General features: G+C 39.2%; 1 protein-coding gene across 4 annotated transcripts in view; it reads right to left on the reverse strand.

Annotated features, from left to right (window-relative positions):
• LOC119505037 (zinc finger protein 782-like) overlaps positions 1 to 23,312 on the reverse strand; it is a 59,166-nt gene that overhangs the window by 33,392 nt on the left and 2,462 nt on the right. For all 4 annotated transcript variants that reach the window (XM_037797725.1, XM_037797726.1, XM_037797724.1 and 1 more), the window contains 2 exons: positions 22,520 to 22,578; positions 19,028 to 19,154 (listed from right to left, as the gene is read on the reverse strand). In XM_037797725.1, coding sequence (XP_037653653.1) covers positions 19,028 to 19,154; positions 22,520 to 22,534 — 142 coding nt within the window. In that variant the 5' untranslated portion in view covers positions 22,535 to 22,578. The remainder of the gene's footprint in view (positions 1 to 19,027; positions 19,155 to 22,519; positions 22,579 to 23,312) is intronic.

Here is a 23,312-nt window from a genome sequence, read left to right on the forward strand (position 1 = left end):
CATAGCACAGTCATCCCTCAACAGAGGACCCGGGGTGCACAGCCTGGAAGAGGGGCCCACTTGCAAGTCTCAGGAGCCATACGCCAATACCAAAGACTTGTGGGTCAGTGGCAGAGACAAACTGTGGCAGGACTGAACTGAAGGATTAGACTATTGCAGTAGCTTTAAAACTCTAGGATCATCAGGGAGATTTGATTGTTAGGGCCACCCCCCCTCCCCGACTGCCCAGAAACACGCCCCACATACAGGGCAGGCAACACCAACTACACACGCAAGCTTGGGACACCAATTGGGCCCCACAAGACTCACTCCCCCACTCACCAAAAAGGCTAAGCAGGGGAGATCTGGCTTGTGGAGAACAGGTGGCTCGTGGACGCCACCTGCTGGTTAGTTAGAGAAAGTGTACTCCACGAAGCTGTAGATCTGATAAATTAGAGATAAGGACTTCAACTGGTCTACAAACCCTAAAAGAACCCTATCAAGGACAGCAAATGCCACGAGGCCAAAAACAACAGAAAATTATAAAGCATATGAAAAAACCAGACGATATGGATAACCCAAGCCCAAGCACCCAAATCAAAAGACCAGAAGAGACACACCTAGAGCAGCTACTCAAAGAACTAAAGATGAACAATGAGACCCTAGTACGGGATATGAAGGAAATCAAGAAGACCCTAGAAGAGCATAAAGAAGACATTGCAAGACTAAATAAAAAAATGGATGATCTTATGGAAATTAAAGAAACTGTTGACCAAATTAAAAAGATTCTGGACACTCATAGTACAAGACTAGAGGAAGTTGAACAACGAATCAGTGACCTGGAAGATGACAGAATGGAAAATGAAAGCATAAAAGAAAGAATGGGGAAAAAAATTGAAAAACTCGAAATGGACCTCAGGGATATGATAGATAATATGAAACGTCCGAATATAAGACTCATTGGTGTCCCAGAAGGGGAAGAAAAGGGTAAAGGTCTAGGAAGAGTATTCAAAGAAATTGTTGGGGAAAACTTCCCAAATCTTCTAAACAACATAAATACACAAATCATAAATGCTCAGCGAACTCCAAATAGAATAAATCCAAAAAAACCCACTCCGAGACATATACTGATCACACTGTCAAACATAGAAGAGAAGGAGCAAGTTCTGAAAGCAGCAAGAGAAAAGCAATTCACCACATACAAAGGAAACAGCATAAGACTAAGTAGTGACTACTCAGCAGCCACCATGGAGGCGAGAAGGCAATGGCACGATATATTTAAAATTCTGAGAGAGAGGAATTTCCAGCCAAGAATACTTTATCCAGCAAAGCTCTCCTTCAAATTTGAGGGAGAGCTTAAATTTTTCACAGACAAAGAAATGCTGAGAGAATTTGCTAACAAGAGACCTGCCCTACTGGAGATACTAAAGGGAGCCCTACAGACAGAGAAACAAAGACAGGACAGAGAGACTTGGAGAAAGGTTCAGTACTAAAGAGATTCGGTATGGGTACAATAAAGGATATTAATAGAGAGAGGGAAAAATATGGCAAACATAATCCAAAGGATAAGATGGCCGATTCAAGAAATGCCTTCACGGTTTTAACGTTGAATGTAAATGGATTAAACTCCCCAATTAAAAGATATAGATTCGCAGAATGGATCAAAAAAAATGAACCATCAATATGTTGCATACAAGAGACTCATCTTAGACACAGGGACACAAAGAAATTGAAAGTGAAAGGATGGAAAAAAATATTTCATGCAAGCTACAGCCAAAAGAAAGCAGGTGTAGCAATATTAATCTCAGATAAAATAGACTTCAAATGCAGGGATGTTTTGAGAGACAAAGGCGGCCACTACATACTAATAAAAGGGGCAATTCAGCAAGAAGAAATAACAATCGTAAATGTCTATGCACCCAATCAAGGTGCCACAAAATACATGAGAGAAACATTGGCAAAACTAAAGGAAGCAATTGATGTTTCCACAATAATTGTGGGAGACTTCAACACATCACTCTCTCCTATAGATAGATCAACCAGACAGAAGACCAATAAGGAAATTGAAAACCTAAACAATCTGATAAATGAATTAGATTTAACAGACATCTACAGGACATTACATCCCAAATCACCAGGATACACATACTTTTCTAGTGCTCACGGAACTTTCTCCAGAATAGATCATATGCTGGGACATAAAACAAGCCTCAATAAATTTAAAAAGATTGAAATTATTCAAAGCACATTCTCTGACCACAATGGAATACATTTAGAAGTCAATAACCATCAGAGACTTAGAAAATTCACAAATACCTGGAGGTTAAACAACACACTCCTAAACAATCAGTGGGTTAAAGAAGAAATAGCAAGAGAAATTGCTAAATATATAGAGACGAATGAAAATGAGAACACAACATACCAAAACCTATGGGATGCAGCAAAAGCAGTGCTAAGGGGGAAATTTATAGCACTAAACGCATATATTAAAAAGGAAGAAAGAGCCAAAATCAAAGAACTAATGGATCAACTGAAGAAGCTAGAAAATGAACAGCAAACCAATCCTAAACCAAGTAGAAGAAAAGAAATAACAAGGATTAAAGCAGAAATAAATGACATAGAGAACAAAAAAACAATAGAAAGGATAAATATCACCAAAAGTTGGTTCTTTGAGAAGATCAACAAGATTGACAAGCCCCTAGCTAGACTGACAAAATCAAAAAGAGAGAAGACCCATATAAACAAAATAATGAATGAAAAAGGTGACATAACTGCAGATCCTGAAGAAATTAAAAAAATTATAAGAGGATATTATGAACAACTGTATGGCAACAAACTGGATAATGTAGAAGAAATGGACAATTTCCTGGAAACATATGAACAACCTAGACTGACCAGAGAAGAAATAGAAGACCTCAACCAACCCATCACAAGCAAAGAGATCCAATCAGTCATCAAAAATCTTCCCACAAATAAATGCCCAGGGCCAGATGGCTTCACAGGGGAATTCTACCAAACTTTCCAGAAAGAACTGACACCAATCTTACTCAAACTCTTTCAAAACATTGAAAAAAATGGAACACTACCTAACTCATTTTATGAAGCTAACATCAATCTAATACCAAAACCAGGCAAAGATGCTACAAAAAAGGAAAACTACCGGCCAATCTCCCTAATGAATATAGATGCAAAAATCCTCAACAAAATACTTGCAAATCGAATCCAAAGACACATTAAAAAAATCATACACCATGACCAAGTGGGGTTCATTCCAGGCATGCAAGGATGGTTCAACATCAGAAAAACAATCAATGTATTACAACACATTAAAAACTCAAAAGGGAAAAATCAATTGATCATCTCAATAGATGCTGAAAAAGCATTTGACAAAATCCAACATCCCTTTTTGATAAAAACACTTCAAAAGGTAGGAATTGAAGGAAACTTCCTCAACATGATAAAGAGCATATATGAAAAACCCACAGCCAGCATAGTACTCAATGGTGAGAGACTGAAAGCCTTCCCTCTAAGATCAGGAACAAGACAAGGATGCCCGCTGTCACCACTGTTATTCAACATTGTGCTGGAAGTGCTAGCCAGGGCAATCCGGCAAGACAAAGAAATAAAAGGCATCCAAATTGGAAAAGAAGAAGTAAAACTGTCATTGTTCGCAGATGATATGATCTTATATCTAGAAAACCCTGAGAAATCAACGATACACCTACTAGAGCTAATAAACAAATTTAGCAAAGTAGCGGGATACAAGATTAATGCACATAAGTCAGTAATGTTTCTATATGCTAGAAATGAACAAACTGAAGAGACACTCAAGAAAAAGATACCATTTTCAATAGCAACTAAAAAAATCAAGTACCTAGGAATCAACTTAACCAAAGATGTAAAAGACCTATACAAAGAAAACTACATAACTCTACTAAAAGAAATAGAAGGGGACCTTAAAAGATGGAAAAATATTCCATGTTCATGGATAGGAAGGCTAAATGTCATTAAGATGTCAATTCTACCCAAACTCATCTACAGATTCAATGCAATCCCAATCAAAATTCCAACAACCTACTTTGCAGACTTGGAAAAGCTAGTTATCAAATTTATTTGGAAAGGGAAGATGCCTCGAATTGCTAAAGACACTCTAAAAAAGAAAAACGAAGTGGGAGGACTTACACTCCCTGACTTTGAAGCTTATTATAAAGCCACAGTTGCCAAGACAGCATGGTACTGGCACAAAGACAGACATATAGATCAATGGAATCGAATTGAGAATTCAGAGATAGACCCTCAGATCTATGGCCGACTGATCTTTGATAAGGCCCCCAAAGTCACCGAACTGAGCCATAATGGTCTTTTCAACAAATGGGGCTGGGAGAGTTGGATATCCATATCCAAAAGAATGAAAGAGGACCCCTACCTCACCCCCTACACAAAAATTAACTCAAAATGGACCAAAGATCTCAATATAAAAGAAAGTACCATAAAACTCCTAGAAGATAATGTAGGAAAACATCTTCAAGACCTTGTATTAGGAGGCCACTTCCTAGACTTTACACCCAAAGCACAAGCAACAAAAGAGAAAATAGATAAATGGGAACTCCTCAAGCTTAGAAGTTTCTGCACCTCAAAGGAATTTCTCAAAAAGGTAAAGAGGCAGCCAACTCAATGGGAAAAAATTTTTGGAAACCATGTATCTGACAAAAGACTGATATCGTGCATATACAAAGAAATCCTACAACTCAATGACAATAGTACAGACAGCCCAATTATAAAATGGGCAAAAGATATGAAAAGACAGTTCTCTGAAGAGGAAATACAAATGACCAAGAAACACATGAAAAAATGTTCAGCTTCACTAGCTATTAGAGAGATGCAAATTAAGACCACAATGAGATACCATCTAACACCGGTTAGAATGGCTGCCATTAAACAAACAGGAAACTACAAATGCTGGAGGGGATGTGGAGAAATTGGAACTCTTATTCATTGTTGGTGGGACTGTATAATGGTTCAGCCACTCTGGAAGTCAGTCTGGCAGTTCCTTAGAAAACTAGATATAGAGCTACCATTCGATCCAGCGATTGCACTCCTCGGTATATACCCGGAAGATCGGAAAGCAGTGACACGAACAGATATCTGCACGCCAATGTTCATAGCAGCATTATTCACAATTGCCAAGAGATGGAAACAACCCAAATGTCCTTCAACAGATGAGTGGATAAATAAAATGTGGTATATACACACGATGGAATACTACGCGGCAGTAAGAAGGAACGATCTGGTGAAACATACGACAACATGGATGAACCTTGAAGACATAATGCTGAGCGAAATAAGCCAGGCACAAAAAGAGAAATATTATATGCTACCACTAATGTGAACTTTGAAAAATGTAAAACAAATGGTTTATAATGTAGAATGTAGGGGAACTAGCAGTAGAGAGCAATTAAGGAAGGGGGAACAATAATCCAGGAAGAACAGATAAGCTATTTAACGTTCTGGGGATGCCCAGAAATGACTATGGTCTGTTAATTTCTGATGGTTGTAGTAGGAACAAGTTCACTGAAATGTTGCTATATTATGTAACTTTCTTGGGGTAAAGTAGGAACATGTTGGAAGTTAAGCAGTTATCTTAGGTTAGTTGTCTTTTTCTTACTCCCTTGATATGGTCTCTTTGAAATGCTCTTTTATTGTATGTTTGTTTTCTTTTTAACTATTTTTTTCATACAGGTGATTTGAAAAAAGAAGGGAAAGTTAAAAAAAAAAAAAAAAAATAAAAAAAAAAAAAAAACAAAAAAAAAAAAAAAAAAAAAAAAAAAAAAAAGATGTAGTGCCCCCTTGAGGAGCCTGTGGAGAATGCAGGGGTATTCGCCTACCCCACCTCCATGGTTGCTAACATGACCACAGACATAGGGGACTGATGGTTTGATGGGTTGAGCCCTCTACCATAAGTTTTACCCTTGGGAAGACGGTTGCTGCAAAGGAGAGGCTAGGCCTCCCTGTATTTGTGCCTAAGAGTCTCCTCCTGAATGCCTCTTTGTTGCTCAGATGTGGCCCTCTCTCTCTGGCTAAGCCAACTTGAAAGGTGAAATCACTGCCCTCCCCCCTACGTGGGATCAGACACCCAGGGAAGTGAATCTCCCTGGCAACGTGGAATATGACTCCCAGGGAGGAATGTAGACCTGGCACCGTGGGACGGAGAACATCTTCTTGACCAAAAGGGGGATGTGAAAGGAAATGAAATAAGCTTCAGTGGCAGAGAGATTCCAAAAGGAGCCGAGAGGTCACTCTGGTGGGCACTCTTATACACACTTTAGACAACCCTTTTTAGGTTCTAAAGAATTGGGGTAGCTGGTGGTGGATACCTGAAACTATCAAACTACAACCCAGAACCCATGAATCTCGAAGACAGTTGTATAAAAATGTAGCTTATGAGGGGTGACAATGGGATTGGGAAAGCCATAAGGACCAAACACCACTTTGTCTAGTTTATGGATGGATGTGTAGAAAAGTAGGGGAAGGAAACAAACAGACAAAGGTACCCAGTGTTCTTTTTTACTTCAATTGCTCTTTTTCACTCTAATTATTATTCTTGTTATTTTTGTGTGTGTGCTAATGAAGGTGTCAGGGATTGATTTAGGTGATGAATGTACAACTATGTAATGATACTGTAAACAATCGAAAGTACAATTTGTTTTGTATGACTGCGTGGTATGTGAATATATCTCAATAAAATGACGATTAAAAAAAAAAAAAAAAAAAAGGAATTGCTTCTAGGCCCATCACTGACCACATAGTTACTAAAGGCTGAGACTTGTGCTCCAAAATCAAATATTGGTGTCCCATAGATGGGGTCATGTTCTACATGGTGGGGATAAATCATTCTCCCACTGCCACATTAATTCCATAGGACCAATTCCCTTCATTGTCAGAGCCACCAGGAATTAGACGTTATAGATCCTAAACCGGGAATGATCAGGGTCATCTTTAGAAGTGAAGAAAAACTATGTGTGGTGGATGCCAGTCACAACACAAAATCATCTTTTACCCTGCTATGAGTGCCCATTGCCCACACAACATACAACACCCAGCTAGCAAACACCAGATCAAGCCCCAAGAGCAAGCATTTTACAATCTCTCAGTGAGGGAGAAACAACACCAGGTCCCGCTGTCATGACACAATTAGCACTCCTAGAAACTGGTCCATGCCCACTGGCACAATGTCAATGTGCACCCTGGCTCTGGGTTTAAGTATTTTTGATGGCTACATGGGTCATAGGCTTACTTACTGACCTACAGGGCCTCATCATCCAGGCCCAGGAATGCTCAAACAATACTTAACTAATCCCAAAACTGTACACAGGGATGGGACAGCGGAGATTGCTGTCTGTTACTCCTCAACCACCTACACCCAGCATGCCATCGAGCGTGGCTAATGACACAAAGCTATCCACCCTATATATCAAAAGGGTCTACTGGCATAAATGGGTCCAATGCATAAATGATTCTCGACCCAGTATACCCTAAATAAGATTCTCATACAGCAGCAATGGCCTCATAAGTATAATCAAATCAAATCTACATGGCTCATTCTCTTCTACCCCAGCCTGCTGGACAAATTATTCTAAGACAAGAGCTTAGATTGCAAAGAGGTACAACAAAAAATAAACACCCAGTTGTCATATAGGTGTGGACAAAACATTCTCCCTGTGGAAGGAAGGGTAGGTGACTGTGGGGGAACATGCAGCCAAAGCCTTTACTAGGCCAGATGACTTCCTAAAAGTCACACAGCTCTGTGACGACAACCATTTCACAAAACCTAAAGAGACATCATGACTGGAGCTGCACAATGGTATTTAAAAGCCCATGAGAGAGAACCCAAGATGGCAGCTAGGTAAGACAGGGCAAAAAAACACCTCCATGAAAAATACTAGATAAAAGCCAGAAAGTGACCCAGAACACCAGTTCCAGCGATGCACCAGCCACTAAATCCACAGGGACCGTGCATTTGGTGAAACCAGGAGTCTGCATTCTGAAACAAGTGAGTGAGCTGGCTGAAAGTCCAGTGGCTGCACTGCAGTGTGGGGAAACCGTGGGTTGGCATTTGGAGACAGACTAGTTCTTCCAAAAAAAAAAAAAAAAACCTGGGACTGACTGCGGATACAACGGTGAGAACCGCGCAGTGAAGCACAGCAGGAGCAGACTGTCCCAACACCTCAGTGTCTGGTGTGGAGGATAGCCCTTCCCACACCTGCTGCTGATTGTCTCGGGGCCAGGGGGGCAGAGGGGAACCAAAAGGAGAAAGAAACAGCGCCCCTTGCAACCATCTCCCCCGTGGGCTGGGGATGCTCCTGCCCAGGACCGAACCCATAGCCCAGAGCCATGCCAAGGGTCCCAGTGTGACAGGGAGTGTTTCCTGCAGCACCATGCACATGCCACAATATTGGCCGTGGACCGTGGCCTTTAGTGCACCCACAGCTAATTGTCCCGCAGCTGGGAAGGTGGAGCTGTGCGGAGAGGGGGAAATTAACATGCCCCATTCAACCATCTTTACAGCAGGCTGGGAACGCCCCTGCATGGGCCTAGCGGCCCAGGGCTTCCCTGGAGGGCCGGTGCGCACTTGAGACGTGGCGCAGTCTTCCCTTGGCAGGGGTCCTGGAAGAGCATGGCTGAGAAGGGGGACCCACTCGGAAATCCCAGGGACCCTATGCCAGTGCCAGGGACTTCTGGGTCAGCGGCAGAGACAATCTGTGGTGGGACTGAGGTGAAGGCTTGGACTCTTGCAACAGCATTAAATCTTCAGGAACACCTAGGAGGTTTGATTATTAAAGCTGCCCTGCCTCCCTAACCACTCAGATACACGGCCCACATTCAGGGCGGACAGCACCAACAACACACCCAAACTTAGTGCACCAATTGAACCCCACAAGAATCAGATCCCCGACCACAAAGTTGGGGAGAACTGACGAGGGGAGTAGGTGACTCGCAGATACCATCTGCTGGTTAGTTAGAGAAAGTGTACGTCACCAAGTTGTAGATCTGACAGAAGCCCATGAGAAAATTCCTCATCCTTTGTGGATTGCTACTTGGGAAGAAGCCATATGCCAGGGTTGGCCTCTGGTGATTATTACCTCACCTCAGATGACAACACCCCAGACCATGATCTCATCCCTAAGACGTCTTCACCTCCACTAGAATTCACCACAGTAGTTGGAGAACAGGACTTACAACACTGCTTGTAGCCCTGGGACTCATATGTGGAATTATACCCTTCAGAGATTGCCAAGTGCCTGCCCAGCAGGCCCATGTGGCACCTTAAAGCCTGCAAAACAGCAAGCCACTCTCCCCCCACCACTGTCAACTTGCCCTGAGATGAACAAATCCCCACTGGTTAGTTAACAACGTCTTCGTAACCATTTAGATGATGACTCCTGCCTACCTGGAGAGCACTTCTCTGACCACCTCTTCCTGTGTGTACTAATGCAGAGAAATTCTTGCCCCATAATACCAACAGAAGGTTTTCCTATACTCAGTATCATGGTTACCCCCTATCCTATACCCACATCTCCACCTTCCTCACCTTCTCCCTACAATACCTGACTCACCCTCTTGGGAATATTTACCCACTGACGATATTTTCATGTATGTAACCAAAATAGCAGCCCATAAGCTAGAAGAATAGAACTGCTGGGTATTCCATCACCATGCCCAGGCCTATTCCCCAAAGTTTGTACTCTACCCTGCTGATCTGGTCCCAGACGAGCCCCTGTCTTGGACAAAGATCAATCACTCTTAGGCTCCCCTAAAGCTATGAGATTACCCCAAGGTAGGTACTATCTGCCCTTCCACTAATCTGCCTAATAAAAGATGAGGGTCACACTAACCCAGACTGTGACAGCCACACTAAATTCATATACCACTTATTTACTTTCTGTAACTGCCCCCACCCCCAGGCCCCTTGGCCCAATGTCACTAAATGGCCATACAACCGATACTGTCACCACATATCCCTTCAAGAGATCTACACCCTGAGGGATGTATCAATTGTCTTCTACTGTAGCCTTGACCTAGATGGTCAATACTTCCTGTTGTTCTTGCTCCCTCTGCCGGATGGAGACTGGCCCACTCTTTGTACATCCATGGCCTTGATCCACATATGACAATATAGCCAGCACCCTCAGAGGGAGCCCCTTGCCCAAAAGGGTCATCTTGGGCCCATATTATTAGGACTGGGAGTCCTTGCTGGTGTAGATGGAAACACTCTGGAAGCCATATTCCTAAAATGAAAAAAACAGATATCCCCCAGACCAGTCATCAATTGTCAGCCATGATAGCCTAGCATATGTAACTGGTACACCAGATACTGGGCCACAAGCAACAACAACATAGCTCCCTAGCTCAAATGGTCTTTGACAACAGACCAGCACTGGAATACCTGCTGGCTAAGGATTGGGGAGTCTATGCTATTACCAGAATGGCCTATTGCAAGTATATCAACAACTCAAGGCAAGTCAAATATAATTTACAAAAGATGCAACACAGATGCACATTATTAATACCTACAACATCATTGTTTAAAAGGTATAATTCCTCCCAAACCTTCACTATCTTCAAGCCCACCCAGGAACTTTTCTCATGACTAAGTCCCACTACCAGTAAAGACTGGTTTAGCTAGGTCTCCCAATTACTAGTCATAGGACTATTTTAATTATGATTACAGTACCCTTATTTAGACTGATCATTTGAACCAGAATGAACAGCTTCAATATGTCTTTAAATAACTTGACTACTCTTAAAAAACGATGCTGATACAGTTGGAGAGGTGGGGCAAGATGGTGGATTGGTGAGCTGTATGTTTTAGTTACTCCTCCAGGAAAGTAGGTAGAAAGCCAGGAACTGCGTGGACTGGACACCACAGAGCAATCTGACTTTGGGCATACTTCATACAACACTCATGAAAATGTGGAACTGCTGAGATCAGCGAAATCTGTAAGTTTTTGTGGCCAGGGGACCCGCGCTCCTCCCTGCCAGGCTCAGTCCTGTGGGAGGAGGTGCCATCAGCGCCAGGAAGGAGAAGGGAGAACTGCAGTGGCAGCTCTTATCGGAAACTCATTCTACTGATCCAAACTCCAACCACAGATAGACTGAGACCAGACACCAGAGAATCTGAGAGCAGCCAGCCCAGCAGAGAGGAGATAGGCATAGCAAAAAAACAGCAAGACAAACTCCAAAATAAAAGCGGATGCTTTTTGGAGTTCTGGTGAACATAGAAAGGGGAAGGGCAGAGCTCTGGCCTGCAGGCTCATTTGCAAAACCCAAAGAAAAACTGATCTCTCTGCCCCCTGGATCTTTCCTTAATAGCCCTAATTGCTTTGTCTCTTAGCATTTCAATAACGCATTAGATCTGCTGGGAGAGCCCTTTTTATTTCTTTTTTTTTTTTAATCTTTTTTTCATTTTCTAAAACAATTACTCTAAGAAGCCCAATACAGAAAGCCTCAAAGACTTGAAATTTGGGCAGGTCAAGACCAGAGCAGAAATGAGAGCTCTGAGACAAAAGGCAATAATCCAGTGGCTGAGAAAATTCAATAAACACCACAACTTCCCAAGAAAAGGGGGGTGTCCACTCACAGACATCATCCTGGTGGACAGGAAACACTCCTGCCCGTCACCGGCCCCATAGCCCAGAGCTGCCCCAGACAACCGAATGTGACGGAAGTGCTTACAATAACACGCATACACCACAAAACTGGGCGTGGACATTAGCCTTCCCTGCACCCTTAGCTGGTTGTCCCAGACTTGGGAAGGTGGAGCAGTGGGAATTAACAAGCCCCATTCAGACATCATTTCAGCAGACTGGGAGCCTCCCTACACAGACCGGCAGCCCACAACTACCCTGGGAGGACGGCATTCACCTGTGACACAGCATAGTCATCCCTCAACAGAGGACCTGGGGGTGCAAGGCTGGAAGAGGGACCCACTCACAAGTCTCAGGGGCCACATGCCAATACCAAGGACTTGTGGGTCAGTGGCAGAGACAAACTGTGGCAGGACTGAACTGAAGGATTAGACTATTGCAACAGCTTTAAAACTCCAGGAACACCAGGGAGATTTGGTTGTTAGAGCCACCCCCCTCCCTGACCGCCCAGACACATGCCCCTTATACAGGGCGGGCAACACCAACTAAACACGCAAGCTTGGTACACCAAATGGACCCCACAAGACTTACTCCCCCACTCACCACAGAGGCAAAGCGGGGAAGAACTGGCATGAGGAGAACAGGTGGCTCGCAGACACCTACCTGCTGGTTAGTCACAGAAAGTGTACTCCACGAAGCTGTAGACCTGACAAATTAGAGATAAGGATTTCAACTGGTCTACAAATCCTAAAAGAACCCTACCAAGTTAAGCAAATGCCAAGAGGCCAAAATCAACAGAAAATTTTAAAGCACATGAAAAAACCAGACAATATGGATAACCCAAGCCCAAGCACCCAAATCAAAAGATCAGAAGAAATACAGTACTTAAAGCAACTAATTAAAAAACTAAAGATGAACGAAGAGACCATGGCACGAGATATAAAGGACATCAAGAAGAGCATGGACCAGGATATAAAGGACATCAAGAAGACCCTAGAGAGCATAACGAAGACATTGCAAGACTAAATACAAAAATAGATGATCTTATGAAAATTAAAGAAACTGTTGACCAAATTAAAAAGATTCTGGATACTCATAGTACAAGACTAGAGGAAGTTGAACAAGGAATAAGTGATCTGGAAGATGACAGAATGGAAAATGAAAGCACAAAAGAAAGAATAGGGAAAAAAATCGAAAAAATCGAAACGGACCTCAGGGATATGATAGATAATATAAAACGTCCAAATATACGACTCATTGGTGTTCCAAAACGAGAGGAAAAGGGTAAAGGTCTAGGAAGAGTATTCAAAGAAATTGTTGGGGAAAACTTCCCAAATCTTCTAAACAACATAAATACACAAATCATAAATGCCCAGTGAACTCCAAATAGAATAAATCCAAATAAACTCACTAAAAGACATATTCTGATCACACTGTCAAATACGGAAGAGAAGGAGCAAGTTCTGAAAGCAGCAAGAGAAAAGCAATTCACCACATACAAAGGAAACAGCATAAGACTAAGTAGTGACTACTCAGCAGCCACCATGGAGACGAGAAGGCAGGGGCACTACATATTTAAAATTCTGAGTGAGAAAAATTTCCAACCAAGAATACTTTATCCAGCAAAGCTCTCCTTCAAATTTGAGGGAGAGCTTAAATTTTTCACAGACAAACAAATGCTGAGAGAATTTGCTAACAAGAGACCTGCCCTACTGGAGATACTAAAGGAGCCCTACAGACAGAGAAACAAAGAAAGGAGAGAAAGACATGGAGAAAGGTTCAGTACTAAAGAGATTCGGTATGGGTACATTAAAGGATATTAATAGAGAGAGGGAAAAATATATACGACAAACATAGGATAAGATGGCTGATTCAAGAAATGCCTTCACGGTTATAACGCTGAATGTAAATGGACTAAACTCACCAATTAAAAGGTATAGATTTGCAGAATGGATAAAAAAAAATTGAACCATCAATATGCTGCATACAAGAGACTCATCTTAGACACAGGGACACAAAGAAATTGAAAGTGAAAGGATGGAAAAAAATATTTCATGTCAGCTACTGCCAAAAGAAAGCAGGTGTAGCAATATTAATCTCTGATAAAATAGACTTTAAATGCAGGGATGTTTTGAGAGACAAAGAAGGTCACTACATACTAATAAAAGGGAAAATTCAACAAGAAGAAATAACAGTCATAAATGTTTATGCACCCAATGAAGATGCCACAAAATACACGAGACAAACACTGGCAAAACTAAAGGAAGCAATTGATGTTTCCACAATAATCGTGGGAGACTTCAACACATCACTCTCTCCTATAGATAGATCAACCAGACAGAAGATCAATAAGGATATTGAAAACCTAAACAATCTGATGAATGAATTGGATTTAACAGACATATATAGAACATTACATCCCAAATCACCAGGATACACATACTTCTTTAGTGCTCACGGGACTTTCTCCAGAATAGATCATATCCTGGGACATAAAACAAGCCTCAATAAATTTAAAAAGATTGAAATTATTCAAAGCACATTCTCTGACCACAATGGAATACAATTAGAAGTCAATAACCATCAGAGACTTAGGAAATTCACAAATACCTGGAGGTTAAACAACACACTCCTAAACAATCAGTGGGTTGAAGAAGAAATAGCAAGAGAAACTGCTAAATATATAGAGATGAATGAAAATGAGAACACAACATACCAAAACCTATGGGATGCAGCAAAAGCGGTACTGAGGGGGAAATTTATAGCCCTAAACGCATATATTAAAAAGGAAGAAAGAGCCAAAATCAAAGAACTAATGGATCAACTGAAGAAGCTAGAAAATGAACAGCAAACCAATCCTAAACCAAGTAGAAGAAAAGAAATAACAAGGATTAAAGCAGAAATAAATGACATAGAGAACAAAAAAACAATAGAAAGGATAAATAACACCAAAAGTTGGTTCTTTGAGAAGATCAACAAGACTAACAAGCCCCTAGCTAGACTGACAAAATCAAAAAGAGAGAAGACCCATATAAACAAAATAATGAATGAGAAAGGTGACATTACTGCAGATCCCGAGGAAATTAAAAAAAATTATAAGAGGGTACTATGAACAACCATATGGCAACAAACTGGATAATGTACAAGAAATGGACTATTTCCTGGAAACATATGAACAACCTAGACTGACCAGAAAAGAAACAGAAGACCTCAACCAACCAATCACAATCAAAGAGATCCAATCAGTCATCAAAAAGCTTCCCACAAATAAATGCCCAGGGCCAGATGGCTTCACAGGAGCATTCTACCAAACTTTCCAAAAAGAATTGACACCAATCTTACTTAAACTCTTTCAAAACATTGAAGAAAATGGAACACTACCTAACTCATTTTATGAAGCTAACATCAATCTAATACAAAAACCAGGCAAAGATGCTACAAAAAACGAAAACTACCGGCCAATCTCCCTAATGAATATAGATGCAAAAATCCTCAACAAAATACTTGCAAATCGAATCCAAAGACACATTAAAAAAATCATACACCATGACTAAGTGAGGTTCATTCTAAGCATGCAAGGATGGTTCAACATAAGAAAATCAATCAATGTATTACAACACATTAACAAATCAAAAGGGAAAAATCAAATGATCATCTCAATAGACGCTGAAAAAGCATTCGACAAAATCCAACATCCCATTTTGATAAAAACACTTCAAAAGGTAGGAATTGAAGGAAACTTCCTCAATATGATAAAGAGCATATATGAAAAACCCACAGCCAGCACAGTACTCAATGGTGACAGACTGAAAGCCTTCCCCCTAAGATCAGGAATAAGACAAGGATGCCCGCTATCACCACTGTTATTCAACATTGTGCTAGAAGTGCTAGCCAGGGCAATCTGGCAAGACAAAGAAATAAAAGGCATCCAAATTGGAAAGGAAGCAGTAAAACCGTCATTGTTTGCAGATGATATGATCTTATATCTGGAAAACCCCAAGAAATCGACGATACAGCTACTAGAGCTAATAAACAAATTTAGCAAAGTAGCAGGATACAGGATTAATGCACATAAGTCAGTAATGTTTCCATATGCTAGAAATGAACAAACTGAAGAGACACTCAAGAAAAAGATACCATTTTCAAAGCAACTAAAAAAATCAAGTATCTAGGAATAAACTTATCCAAAGATGTAAAAGACCTATACAAAGAAAACTACATAACTCTACTAAAAGAAATAGAAGGGGACCTTAAAAAATGGAAAAATATTCCATGTTCATGGATAGGAAGGCTAAATGCCATTAAGATGTCAATTCTACCCAAACTCATCTACAGATTCAATGCAATCCCAATCAAAATTCCATCAACCTACTTTGCAGACTTGCAAAAGCTAGTTATCAAATTTATTTGGAAAGAGAAGATGCCTCGAATTGCTAAAGACACTCTAAAAAAGAAAAACGAAGTGGGAGGACTTACACTCCCTGACTTTGAAGCTTATTATAAAGCCACAGTTGTCAAAACAGCATGGTACTGGCACAAAGATAGACATATAGAGCAATGGAATCGAATTGAGAATTCGGAGATAGACCCCCAGATCTATGGCCGACTGATCTTTGATAAGGCCCCCAAAGTCACTGAACTGGGTCATAATGGTCTTTTCAACAAATGGGGCTGGGAGAGTTGGATATCCATATCCAAAAGAATGAAAGAGGACCCCTACCTCACACCCTACACAAAAATTAACTCAAAATGGACCAAAGATCTCAATATAAAAGAAAGCACCATAAAACTCCTAGACGATAATGTAGGAAAACATCTTCAAGACCTTGTATTAGGCGGCCACTTCCTAGACTTTACACCCAAAGCACAAGCAACAAAAGAAAAAATAGATAAATGGGAACTCCTCAAGCTTAGAAGTTTCTGCACCTCAAAGGAATTTCTCAAAAAGGTAAAGAGGCAGCCAACTCAATGGGAAAAAATTTTTGGAAACCATGTATCTGACAAAAGACTGATATCTTGCATATATAAAGAAATCCTACAACTCAATGACAATAGTACAGACAGCCCAATTATAAAATGGGCAAAAGATATGAAAAGACAGTTCTCTGAAGAGGAAATACAAATGGCCAAGAAACACATGAAAAAATGTTCAGCTTCACTAGCTATTAGAGAGATGCAAATTAAGGCCACAATGAGATACCATCTCACACCGATTAGAATGGCTGCCATTAAACAAACAGGAAACTACAAATGCTGAAGGGGATGTGGAGAAATTGGAAGTCTTATTCATTGTTGGTGGTACTGTATAATGGTTCAGCCACTCTGGAAGTCAGGCTGGCAGTTCCTTAGAAAACTAAATATAGACATACCCTTACATCCAGCGATTGCACTTCTCGGTATATCCCCAGAAGATCGGAGAGCAGTGACACGAACAGATATCTGCATGCCAATGTTCATAGCAGCATTATTCACAATTGCCAAGAGATGGAAACAACCCAAATGTCCTTCAACAGATGAGTGGATAAATAAAACGTGGTATATACACACGATGGAATACTACACGGCAGTAAGAAGGAACGATGTGAAACATATGACAACATGGATGAACCTTGAAGACATAATGCTGAGCGAAATAAGCCAGGCACAAAAAGAGAAATATTATATGCTACCACTAATGTGAACTTTGAAAAACGTAAAACAAATGGTTTATAATGTAGAATGTAGGGGAACTAGCAATAGAGAGCAATTAAGGAAGGGGGAACAATAATCCAAGAACAACAGATAAACTATCGTGGGTAAATTTAATGTTCTGGGAATGCCCAGGAATGACTATAGTCTGCTAATTTCTGATGGGTATAGTAGGACCAAGTTCACAGAAATGTTGCTATATTAGGTTACTTTCTCGGGGTAGAGTAACAACACGTTGGAAGTTAAGTAGTTATCTTAGGTTAGTTGTCTTTTTCTTACTCCCTTGTTACGGTCTCTTTGAAATGCTCTTTTATTGTATGTTTTTTTTTTATTTTTTTTTTATTTTTCATACAGTTGATTTAGAAAAGAAAAAAAAGTTTAAAAAAAAAAAAGGAAAAAATATTTTTTAAAAAATGATGCTGAGGCACCACAGGGTAGATTGTAATAGTATAAAATAAATTATTTTTGGTTCCTCATCACATTGCCTAGCCTAGTCATAAGTTATCCTTTTGAGCAACCACTCCAGTTAACTCTGCTCTGGACATAATTACAGCCACTCTGGATAACTGTTGTCAATTTCATTAAAAACTAAATATTCACTTACCATACAATTTATCAATTATACTCCTGGGTATTCATTCTGCAGAAATGAAAACCTTAACATAAATGTTCCCAGCAGTATTATTTGTAATAGCCAAAAACTATATGCAGAAAACCCAAGAAACCCTGAAAATGTTTTCTTCTTCAAAAAAACACTCTTTAAGAAAATAAAAAGGCAAGCCAAAAATGGAGAGAAAAAGTTTGTAAAACATATATATGATAAGGGTCTGACTCTTTCAACTCAAAATTAAGACAACAGAAAAAAACAAACTAAACAAAGAAATGGACTGAAGAGATGACTGATTTCACTAAAGATTTATGAATGGCCAAAAGCACATGAAAATAAGTTCAACAGTGTTAAGCATCAGGGAATGCAAATTAAAACTCAATAAGATACATATAGAATAGTTAAAAATAATAAGATGTACCAAACCAAACCTTGGTAACCAAAGAGCAGTGAGAATTCTCAGGCATTGCTAAAGGGCATAAAACCAGCACTGCCAGTTTGAAAACATTTTGCAGTTTTTTGTAAAGATACATATACAAAGAGCCAGCAAGCTACTCCAAGGTATATACACAAAATAAATGAAAAAAGATGTTCACACAAAGACTTATATGCAAATGTTCATAGCAACGTTATTCATAAATAGCCATAAACTGGGAATATGGTATATCTGTACAAAGGAATGCTTCTTGGGATAAAAGGATAAACTACCGATATACACAAACACATGTATGAATCTCAAAACATTACAATAAGCTAAAACAATTCAGATAAAAGAGACTATGTACTTTATGATTCCACTTATATAAATTCAAGAAAAGGCAAAATCATTGCAATAGAAAGCAAATCAGTGGCTGCTGGGGCCAGAGGGGTAGGAATGGAATAAGAGGGCTTGCTGCAAAAAGTTACGAGGAAACTTTCTGAGGTGAAAGAAATATTCCAAATCATGATTTAGTGGTAGTAATCAGCTGTATACAATTCTCAAAACTCATCAGAGTAGTACTGAATTTTATTTTCTGTTAAATACACCTCAACAGACATGATTAAAATTAAAAAAAAAGAAAAAGAAAAAATGTACTCAACAGGGAGTTACATGTTAGGCTCTGCTCACCCACTGAGACGAGGTGGCTGTAGTTCTCCAGCATCACATCTCTGTACAGGGTCCTCTGAGCAGGGCCCAGGTGCTGCCACTCCTCCTGGGTGAACTCCACAGCCACGTCCTTGAATGACACTGATGCCTGTAACAGCACATTCCTGGTCAATCCGAAGGGACTAGAAACAGGTGACTTGGAAAACACCTTAGGAAATCAACTCTTACCATGTTTACTGTTGAGAGTTTCAAACAAAATGTTATAAGGATTCCTAGGATGGTCCTAACTGTAGGAAATCTTGAGGAGGAGCGCTCTCCACACAAGGTCAGGGGAAATGCTTCAGGGGCTATGGGTATGGATAAGGCAGACAAGGAGAGACGCAAAGAGCAATTCTCATGTTTAATATTTGATGTTGCTTCTGTAGATGTGACAGAATAAACTTTTGTTTTCTAATTGTTTGTGGCTGGGATATATATAATGATTTTGATGTTTTTTTAAACACTGACCTTGTATCTAGCTACTTTCTAACTTGACTTATTAATTCTAATAGTTAATGTGTAAATTCTTCTGGGTTTTCTACCTAAACAATCATTTCATGTCTAAAAAATGGGGGTTTTATTTCTTCATTTCTAATCCTCGTACCTTTTATACTTTTTCTTTCTTTATATCCCTGGTTAAAGTTTCCAATACTACATTTTCAATCTCAGGAAACAAGTCTTCTGTATTGTTATAACATATAATTTTACCAAAGTAGGTTATTTTTATATATCAGATGAAGAAAGATCTCTTTTATTTCTAATATGTTAATAACTTACCATGAGTTGATAGTAAATATTCTCAAATTCATTTACTACATATAATCATGAGTATATGACTTTTCTCTTTTACTCTGTTACCATCATGAATTACACTGAGAGTTCATTAACTCAAAATTAAATTTCTATAATATCAGTAACCTAAACATTATATATCATCCTTCCAAAATACGTATTGATTTGTTTTCCTTACATTGGCTCAAAAACTGGATATGGAAAACTAAATAGACATATATAGCCAGAAAGAACTGAAAAACATCAAATATGATAAACCTGTCCTACTGGATATAGACATATTTTTTAAAGGCTCAATAATTGAAACAGTATGGTCTTTATACATGATGCAATGGACTGACCTAGGGAACAGAAGACAAAGTCAGAAATAAACACTAATACACACTATTTCCTAACTGTAATACAGGTGACATCTTAAATGGGTGGAGAAAGGTGGATGTGAATGTTATATGGATAACTAGATCACCTTCTGGGACACAAAAGTCCCAGACCCACAGAGCAAGGCAAAATTCAGATGTTTAAAAGCTCTCAATCTGAAACAAAATCAATCACATTCTAGAAGACTGCAAAGGATGATTCTTTACAATGTTACAATGGAAAATGCCCAACCATGACTCAAAATCCAAGAACCATAAAAGAAAAAACTGCTATATTTGACAATATAAAAACCAAATGACTTCATGGCCAAAAAACAAATCATGAGCAGGGAAAAAGTACAAATGGAAAACTGTAGGAAAATTGTGTAATTTATATCACAGGATACAGCTATAAAAACGTACTGGATACAATAATTAAAAGATCAGCCCACCAAAAACGAGTAAGGGACAATTTAATAAAAAAGGAATCACAAACAAAAAAAGCTGTTCCACCTCACTCATGGGAAGACAAAAACTTATAGAATTCATCAGACATACCATGTTTTTATCACATTGGTAAAAACTCAAAAAGCTTCATAGCATACACTCTAATTGCCAGGCTTTGGGGAAACTGACACTCTGATACTGTTGGCTCTACCTTCAAGCACATCCAGAATCTGACCACTTCTAAGTATCACAACTGCTAACACCCCTAAGAGCATCACTTCTTGCTAGAATTACCTAAATATACCGAAATAGCCTCCCACATTGTTCATGCTTCCATTACTACCACCAGTGCCCGACTACCCCTCTTTTAGTCTCCTTCAGAGTAATTCTTTTAATTACTTTGACACATCAAAGCTGTCCTTTCTCAGCTGAAAATCCCGTTATCACTAAAATAAATAGAGAGACTCAATATGATCAAGATGTCATGCAATAAAATCAAAATCAAAATTCCAGCAGGCTTTTATGAGCTAGACAAGCTTATTTTTAAAACTCTATATATAAAGAAGCAAAGGACCTGGAATATTCAAAACAATTTTGAAAAAGAAGAACAAAGTTGGAAGACATATTATTTCAAAACTTACTGTAAAGAGACACTAACCAAGACAGTGCAGTGATAACAAAAGGACAAACCCAGATCAGACAAATGGACAGAATCCAGAAATAGACCATTTATATATAACACCTCTAAAATAGGTGCCAAGGCAATTCAATGGAGAAAGTATATTCCTCTCAACAAATGGTGCTGACAGGCAGGTGTGCAGAGGTGTAGAGCACAAATATGCTGAGGGTATGTTTCCTCTACTCAAATATTCAGAGAACACAGCCAGCACACAAAAATGTTAAGACCCAGAACCATGAAATTGTAGGTTCCAGATTGGGCTGATAGAACATATTTTCTCTTTTCTGATCAGCAGCTGCAAAACTAAAATAAAATTTAAAAACAGATTAAAAAAAGGTATTACTGATACATCAGATAAAGACTCTAAAATCCTAAGAGAAAATTATAAACAAGCCCATGAAAATACGTTTTAAAAAATAAAAAAAAAAACTACACAATTCTCTATGAAACTGTAATGGCAAGAATGAAATCAAGAAAAACAGAAATCCAGGAAAGATTCATGAGTATTTCATAAATCAGCTCAATCAAAATCTTCAGGCAAAAAGTCCCCATTTTATAGGCGAGTTTCACAAAAATCTACAAATAACAGTTTTCTCATCTAGATTACTAGAAAGGAAAATGAGAGCAGAAGGACCCATTTTCTTTTAAAATTTGATACCAAAAGTGAGACAGGTACACAAGAAAATTATAATCTAATCTAATTTGGTAACGCAGAAATAAAATTCCTGAATATAGTATTCAAAAAAACAAACAAACAAAAAAACCACATAAAAACAAACCAAAATAACACCCTTAGGAACAAAGGTAAGAAAAACTCAACACAGTTATTAGCAAGCAGGGGCTACTCAGGAATTTAAGAATACATCAACATTAGAAAATAGATTATGGTAGTCACAATTTTTATAGATTAAAGAAATTATGCTTTTTCTAAATAGATACACAAAAAGTACTTAATATAATTTTCAATGCACATTCATGACTAACATGCAATCTTGGTAAACTGGTAACTGCAGGGAAGCTACCTGTGCTGACATAAGTTACCTACCAAAAGCTGACAGCAAACATCCGAGTTAATGAGGCAATCCTCTCTCAACTTTGACATGATTTATTTCTAGTTCTTCTTTTCCAATTAATGCACGGAGCCTTATAAAACTCATAAATCTGTTACAATGCAAAGTGGGAAATGAATAAAGAGCTCACCTGAGATTTTTTCATTTTCTACAGCTCCTGGGAGAATGTAGAGACCTGTGACAGTTTAGCTGTGGGGACAGAAAAAGGTCATGAGATCTGGCCTGCCCTTCAGCTCCTGGATTTACCTCCCACAGATCTTAGCACTTCAGCTGGGGAACAGCCTCCCTACGGGAAGAGGACCCATAGGGCCTTGAAAAGGCATGAGAAGGACAATATTGAGATGACAGTATCTGTCCAGGTGTAACTCTGAAATGAATATGGGGGCTTAAACCTACAGTTCTTCACTGGATGAATATAAACGTTTCTCAATTTGATAGTAATACTTGTGTCTTTCTGACAAAAAACTAAGAAATAAAGACAAAAGAGTATTCGTTCAACTACAGTACACCAAAGGATAAGACATCATTCTTTCATTAAAAGTAACTTAGCAGAAATACACACACAAGCGCACACACACACACACACACAAAGTACATGTATAACTAGTGAAACTGGACTAAGATGCATTGATTGAACCAATGTCACTTTCCTGATTTTGACATTGTACTATAGTTGTGCAAGACGTTAACATAAGATTAGGTGCGATGAAGGGTGCACAGACCTCCCTGTACATTTCTTAGCACCTTCCAGTGAATCTATAATTATTTCAAAATAAAAATGTTTTTTAAAACCTAGATAGTGACATTTTTGTAAGCTAAATATTTTGTTTTATATGTCGAGCATAATAAATTTATTTTGTGTATTAAAAAAAATAACTTAGCAGAAAAATACTCTGCAATGGTGTATGATAAATGGTGCCTTA

Source organism: Choloepus didactylus, chromosome 10 (genome assembly GCF_015220235.1).
Source record: "Choloepus didactylus isolate mChoDid1 chromosome 10, mChoDid1.pri, whole genome shotgun sequence".
NCBI classification, from domain to species: domain Eukaryota; kingdom Metazoa; phylum Chordata; class Mammalia; order Pilosa; family Megalonychidae; genus Choloepus; species Choloepus didactylus.